A 7,903-nucleotide genomic window follows, 5' to 3' on the forward strand; every position below is an offset into this window, starting at 1 on the left:
AGACGTGTTTGGAATGGGAGATGAGATGGCCTGGCTGGAGTACGTGTTATTCTTCTGTGATCCTATTTTTAATTCATGTTCATTTGAGGGAAGAGGTTCAGCGCCAGGATTATTGATCAGTGTGTGACAGCGAGCAAACAAAATGAATTACAGTGTGTAAGTAATTTGTTCTTCCGTAATCATAGCTGTATTAAAACATAAGGCCAAAGAAAGCTCACAGAGCATTGCATGACGTGAAGTCGGCTGCAACACTGGTAAAGATGCCACAGTTGCACTGAACTGATAAGTACAATAAACACAATATAACAAATATGGTGGCAGATCCCAATGACAGGATGGCTGTGAGGTTTATGATGGAGAAGCTCCTGCCATTACCCATCGGAAGGCAGCGGAATAGAATGCAAATTAAACGAGTTGAAATAGTGGTGGGAAGTTGATACTGATACAGTCCTGCCTTCAGGCAGGCAAACATGTATCACTCAAACTGCTGTTTAAGAGAGGAATGATGAAAGGCTTACACAATTGCAAACACACGTGCATTCCCACACTAGGGGACTTTATCACCAGGCCATTGTGACTGAAGGGGGCTTTATCACCAGGCACTGAAGGCAGGCTCTCAACGTGTCACACTGGCTTCTCCTGAAGCACGTCAGGGCAGCAGCAGCCCACTTTATAGAGCCATTCATTTGCTCACTCAATTACAGCTGACATTCTCCTGAAAAGGCTGATTGTGTCAAACACGTCCAGGGAAAATGGTTTGACACCACTTTGCTTGACAACTGCTGCCAAGCGACAATAGCCCAATAAGAAAAGGTAACTTGAAAACTGTTGGAAATAACAAAAGGAGCTAGTCCAAGGCCCCTATTCCTTTGTTGAACACTGGTGGTGTGCAGGACCGTGCACAGACCTTTCAGGGGACAGGTTCTAAAAATAAAAAGCACCATATAAAAAATATATACTTTCAGAATTCATATGTAGAAATGTATAACATACTGTACAAACTGCTTCAGCGGCTAGTTATTTTTTAGCATCGGCCTATTTATTAATGCAACACAATCACAAGCTAGTTCGTTACATTCGAGTCAGTTAGCAGACTTACAGGAGCAATTGGGGTTAAGGGGGTTGATCAAGGGCACAGACTGATTTTTCACCTAGTCTGCTCAGTGATTAGAACCAATGACCTTTCTGTTACTGACCCAATGTTCTTAACCACTACCTGCCGCCCAGTGTGGCACAAAAACATGATTGACATGGGGAAAAGAGGGTAGGCTATCAGCTGAACATTGATGTTGATGACGATGAATGTAAATCTGCTAGTTAGCTAGACCTATAATAATTTTACTGTTTATGATTTATCTACAATGATGTTAAATAATATCTTCATAATGTAGCCTAATATTCCTAATATTCTAAGTCATGATATATGGTTGGCTGGCTAGTGGCTGGTGTGGATATTTTAGTATATGGTGGTTAGCTAGAGTCTGGATCCGTGGTTGGCAAAATGTCTGTGTGTGTGTGTGTGTGTGTGTGTGGTGGTTAAACTTACTCTTGAAAGTTGTAATAGTAGAATACACAAGGTGCAATTTCGCAAAATGGTTATTCCTCGACCTAATAAGGATCACGGTTTGAATTGAAAGTCTTTTCTCCCTGGCTTTGAACTGGTAAAGACTCACACTTGAGTGATCAAGCCTGGAGTCACTGTTAAATGTAGCCTATAGAATTAATCGACTTCATTAATACAGCTTATACTTCAATTTTTTAGGGACACTAATGGTTCCAAGAAAATGCACAGTAATGTATTAAAATAACTGATAAGGTGAAAAAAATATTCCTAAGAGCTTAACACACATTGTGAGATTGGTCAGCTAGTGAAATGAGGGATGCACGATATATCGGTGAACATATCGGAATCGGACGATATTAGCTAAAAATGCCAAAATCATCATCGGCCCGATGTCTAGTTTAATGCCTATATGCAAAACCGATGTCAAAGCTGACGTGCATACCTAGATAACGTAATGACGCCACAAAAAACACAGCGCTACACAGACAAAATCTGAAAAATACTAAGCGCAGACTTCCAACAACTAAACAAGTTCAAGTCGAGCAGTCATTTGAAAGAGTAAGGACATTTCAGCGAGACAACTCAAAAGGAAAAATCCATTAACGCCAAGATAACGGAATTCATTTCCCTTGACAATCAACCGTTCTGTCGTGGATGATGTAGGCTTTCGCCGACTGGTCGAGCCCCGGTACACACTACCAAGTAGGCGCTATTTTTCAGATGTTGCTCTACCAGAGTTACACAGTATTGTTGAAACTCACATCTATGAGTTACTTGCTATGTTACTGCCATTAGCTTCTCGGCTGACATTTGGACCAGCGATGTCAGCCCCATGAGCATGCTGAGTCTGACAGCAACAGTGGGTCGTTGAGGATTTCGTACTGAGGAAAGCCATATTGCATGCTCAAGAATGTGCTGGTTCTCATACCACTGCTGCCATTTCAATGGCTTTTGGGAACATGTTTGAAACTTGGAAACATGAACACACTCCTAGCGCCATTTGAACGGACTCAAGAAATAAGCTAATCAACTGCGTATGTAGCAGACGGAATACCCTCTGTCATGGCATTGAAACGCCTGCTCAACAAAACCCCACGGTCTGTATCGGCAGTTAAAACTTGCAAAAGTACTCGAGGCTGTGAACAAGCGATTCGTGGCATTCTCTCTGAGCCTCTTTCCTGTGTCGCCACCATGCTTGATGCTAGGTACAAGGACCACTACTTCGACGCAGACAAGAAACAGGATTTATGTGAAATGTTACAGACACAGCTGGACAAGATGGAAACGGACACAGTGACATTGCGCACTGAGGAAGAGAGGCCACAGACAGACAGAGCTGAAACTTCACTGCTTGACAATGTATGATGAAATCCTGGTTGAGAATGAACAAATGAACAATGAAACAGCACAGCAAGTAAGTGAAAGATAGATTTTGATTATGTTTTACTGGTAAAGGGGACATACGTAAATGCCAACAAAATAACTTTTTCGTCAGTGTGTGTGTGTGTTTCAACTATTTAAACTGCACTAGAACGCTAAAAGGCAGCTACAATTGTAAATATAGGTATAGTTTTTTTGGGAAGGAAAATATTGGATATCGGTATGTCATATCGGTGCATCACTAAGTGAAACCACCAGGCATTCAAAGTGTATCTAACCTCATCTCACTACACAGTTGGACAAACATATGTCAGCAGTTCCAAAGTAACCTATAAGCAGTATTCATTTCAAACTCGCTGCCCGGCGCAGGTGGGAAGCTGGTGCATGCGATGAGGACAAGCGCGTGGTGGCAGAAGGGAGGGGACTTTTATCAAGATTAATGAGTTCATGAGAAAGTATCTAGTTTGACAGGCAATGTTGCATTTCAAATTGAGAAGAGACTAAAAATAAAATGTTAAAAGTAATTAGTTTATAAAAACGGCACCAATCAAAAGGGCACTTCTTGCATAGGAAGGCAGATGCTCCGGCACCCCTTTAATTTTTTTATTTTTTTATTTCACCTATTAGAAGATGTATGTGCAAGTATAGATACTGGGGTGCAAAGGAGCAAAATAAATAAATAAATATAGTATGAGGATGAGGTAGTCGGATGGGCTATTTACAGATGGACTATGTACAGGTGCATTGATCTGTGAGCTGCTCTGACACATGGTGCTTAAAGTTAGTGAGGGAGATATGAGTCTCCAGCTTCAGTGATTTTTGCAGTTCGTCCCAGTCATTGGCAGCAGAGAACTGGAAGGAAAGGCGGCCAAATGAGGAATTGGCTTTGGGGTTGACCAGAGAAATATACCTGCTGGAGCACGTGCTATAGGTGGGTGTTGCTATGGTGACAAGTGAGCTGAGATAAGGCGGGGCTTTACCTAGCAAAGACTTGTAGAGGACCTGGAGCCAGTGGGTTTGGCGACGAGTATGAAGCGAGGGCCAGCCAACGAGAGCGTACAGGTCGCAGTGGTGGGTAGTGTATGGGGCTTTGGTGACAAAACAGATGGCACTGTGATCGACTGCATCCAATTTTTTGAGTAGAGTGTTGGAGGCTATTTTGTAAATGACATCGCCAACGTCGAGGATCGGTAGGATGATCAGTTTTACGAGGGTATGTTTGGCAGCATGAGTGAAGGATGCTTTGTTGCAAAATAGGAAGCCGATTCTAGATTTAATTTTGGATTGGAGATGCTTAATGTGAGTCTGGAAGGAGAGTTTCCTCTCTAACCGGACACCTAGGTATTTGTAGTTGTCCACATATTCTAAGTCAGAACCGTCCAGAGTAGTGATGCTGGACGGGTGGGCAGGGGCGAAATAACCGTTTTGTGTCTCTTTTCTGGTGGATAATCATTAAGACTAGCAACATGGCTGCCTATAAGTTTCTGCTTTATCCAACCACTGTCGTTGTCTTGAATATTGAATGTGGAACTGAAAAGGTGCCGGCAGCAGAGTTGCACCAGGCCTCCTTTACTTCCTACTTAATTTGGGAGTTAAGTCCCGTGGGCAGCACCAAGACATCAGTGGAGGCTGCTGAGGGGAGGATGGCTTATAATATTGGAAACCATGTGTTTGATACCATTCCACTGCTTCCACTCCAGCCTTTACCACAAGCCTGTCCTCCCCAATTAAGGTGCCACCAGCCTCCTGTGCTAGGCATAGGCCTACATTGAAGAGTTATGTGACAGACAGTCACATTACCTGAAACTGAAGGAACTAACAGCCTGTCAGGATAAAGAGCAAGTAAACAACGAAAGGAAGCTGGGAGTTGGCGGTTGTCTCTCAGTAATCTAGCTACTAAAATGACACAGCACGCCAGGCAGTCCGTCCTGCCCTGACCCTGCCATAAGCATCGTTTTTATGATTTCTGGAAGATCAACGTTTTTGGACTCATTCAGAAGGTTTTATCTGATTAAGTATAAGACGCAAACTATTGTAAATTAATGTTTAAAGTTCCAGTGTGGGCTTCAAGAGGAGTTGTCTGGCCTGCACAGATCATCAAAGTTTAAACATGGAAGCTTCTGGACATGTTCAGAGTAGCATGCCACAAAATCAATTGAATATGTGCGAAGTATCAAATCACTATGCAACTAGCTACCACCTAAACGTGTGCACAGAATCTAATGTTACCAGTCCTCTCAGCCATATAAATGAATAGCTAATGCTCTGCTCTCAGCTGTGTAGACAAATAAATAAAAAAGCTCTGTAGGCATGTTATAGTGGTTGTCATAGTAATCAAATATGGAGGGGGGGGAGCAGCCATAGAAATGGAGTACGGTAGCTAGCAAACGTTAGCTAACTAACAAAGCCCAATACAATAAACCCAACTAGCTATGTAGCTTGCATGTTAGCTTGTTGACACTGGCTGTATAGGCTAGTGCTATACTCACTTGTTCCTTAGCACCTGCCAGGCAGCCTCGATGTCCGCATACAGGTTCTTTTCTGACGGTTTCCCGCTGCTGACACCGTACCCCGAATAATCATACGAGAAGACGTTGCAGTTTATCCTCGAACCGAGGCCGATGTAGAAACTGCACATTTGGCCTAAGTCCACTGCGTTACCGTGGGAAAAGAGCAACGTGTACCGGCTGTTGGGTGCGCATCGTACAAACATGCAACCCAGCCGGTTTCCCCGACTGGTTCTGGTGTTGAACACCTCGACAGCGTCCAGTTCGCGTTGGGAGTACTGCCAGTCTGCTCGCTCGGATAGATGCAGGCTACTTGTCCCGTTAGCATCGGTATGTACGGAGTACGTGGGTTCGGGAGGGAGAAAGGCTAGTTTGGATGCGATGCGACTGGGACAGGGCGGGCAACAGAATAGCCAGCATAGTTCGCCGAGGGAAAAACCATTCATCCTTGGGCCTTGTTCGGGCATTGAGGCTCGATAGACGCTTTTTTCTTTGTAACACCAGCAAATGTATCCAGCTATGTTTTTTTTATCTAGCTGGTAACAAAATAACAATAAAACACTTCGTAAGGAGCTAAACTAGCTAGCCACCTAGTACTAACTAGGCTAGTAGCTGGCTAACTGGTTTCTCCTTTGTATAGCTTGGTAGCTAACGTGATTTACAAAACTCAGAAAGTCGTTAACATAGTTAACGATTTTTTTGTGTCTACAGAAGCGATATAACTTGCTTGTTATCATACAATTTCAAAACGTTGGTCGAAGAATTAAGCTTATGTCAAACGTAAACGTCGAGTTAGCAGGCTAATACAATGTATGCAGCCATATCTTTCAGCAGTAACGCCAAATATAAGATTTCCGGTCGAACCGGATATCCTTTCGCACTTTTTCGTCAAAATCATGTTGATGACAGAACCGTAGTAGCAATAATATGCATATTATGCAGTCACTTACTTGATAGTAGGCTATTGTTGAAATATGAGTGTTTTCTCTAATGCATATGCAATCATGCAACAGCTTTGTTCATGCTAGCTACAACAATCGTTTGCCTGAAACCACAGTTTGAATGGAAAGAGTGTTGCTTTTCCTGTAATTGCATCTGAATAAATGCACATTAGTTGTAGATCCATTGGGTTGAAAAGAAACATGCAAATTGCTGTGAAAAGAAAACGGACAGTTTAAGGACCAGAAATTTAAATAGGTTTAGAATATTAATTGAGAAAATGGAATGCATGTGAGAATGATAGGTGGCGGTATATGCACCTGTCAGTTTGGTTGTGATCACCCACCCCCAAATGTTGCTTAATGCTCAGCACTAAAGGCTAGTAAATGTCTGACATACAGATTCGAGGTCGGAAAGGGCAGCGAGTAGTGTGGACGAAATGGAGAAAAAGTTGGTGACGCAACCATATGGGTGTCAGTTCTGATGTTATGGAGCGGGAGGATAAGGGTCAATGACCAGAATGGTCGGTAGTGGAAAGACATATGTTACCTTCCCCAGTTTCTGTGTTTTGGATTTGTATGTGTTTGTATGTGTATATTTCAGGAAGGCTTCCTGGATTTTAAGCAGCTGATTGGTTGGCCCCATCGATGATTGGAGCTCTGAACCCTCCCTCTCGTCAGGGGAAACAGCTGTTTTCAATTACCAACTCCTTCTCCAGCTGGATAAAAGCCAGTGTTCCTTTATCAAAAGAAGGGAGCGTCTTTGATGTTCTGTGTTGGTTGTGTCCCAGTGACAGTTTTGTTGAAGGTATTTTGTAGCTGCAATTTCTGAGGTAGGACTTAGTGGGTTTTTTTGTGGTTTTAATCCCTATAGGACTGTGTTTTTGATTATTGACATTTTTCACTTAATGTTAGTAATTATTCTGTGTTTGTTCCCAGGGGGGAAGAAGGCATCTTGGGAGTACTTAGGCAAGAGGCCTGCAGGCATACATAACCTGTAGTATTTACTGTCTATGCACACTAGGTAAGACCTTGGCAGACCACCCCCTGTATTTTGGTTAGCGTGCCAGGAGGTGCTAAAAGGTTAGGTAAGTAGTGGGTAGGTAGGAGAGGGAACTCTAACTTTTACTTTCTTTGCTTTGGTTCTGTCTAACCCCTTTTCCCCCACATTATTGTGTTAAGGAAATAAATTCCCTGTAAATGGTCATATTCTCTGCCTCTGTCATCCTTATCTGCACCTACAATCACTTACTACTTTCACTCCATGGGGAGTTGAGATGTAGCAGGGTGTTGTGTTCCCTCCAAGAGGTGTACGTAACAACATAGGAAGAAGACAGATCGTGATACAGAATGCATTGGAGCATCTAGTAAAGAGGGCCAAAGTAGAAAGCAAGAGTGGTGATGGTGTTTGATATGACTACAGGGCCTTACACCCTATCCAACTAACTAATGCCATAGAGAAAGGGGTAGGTGAAGTGAAATTAGCTTGGTTCATTGGAAATGGTTGATTGTTT

The 7,903-nt window shown here is 42.9% G+C and overlaps 1 protein-coding gene across 1 annotated transcript in view; it reads right to left on the minus strand.

The window, feature by feature from the left end:
* LOC120042824 (alpha/beta hydrolase domain-containing protein 17C) overlaps positions 1-6,302 on the minus strand; it is a 49,754-nt gene extending 43,452 nt beyond the window's left edge. Inside the window, exon 1 of the mRNA XM_038987635.1 lies at positions 5,434-6,302. Coding sequence (XP_038843563.1) covers positions 5,434-5,918 — 485 coding nt within the window. The 5' untranslated portion in view covers positions 5,919-6,302. The remainder of the gene's footprint in view (positions 1-5,433) is intronic.
* Positions 6,303-7,903: the final 1,601 nt, after the last annotated feature.

This window comes from Salvelinus namaycush, unplaced genomic scaffold (assembly GCF_016432855.1).
Source record: "Salvelinus namaycush isolate Seneca unplaced genomic scaffold, SaNama_1.0 Scaffold79, whole genome shotgun sequence".
NCBI classification, from domain to species: domain Eukaryota; kingdom Metazoa; phylum Chordata; class Actinopteri; order Salmoniformes; family Salmonidae; genus Salvelinus; species Salvelinus namaycush.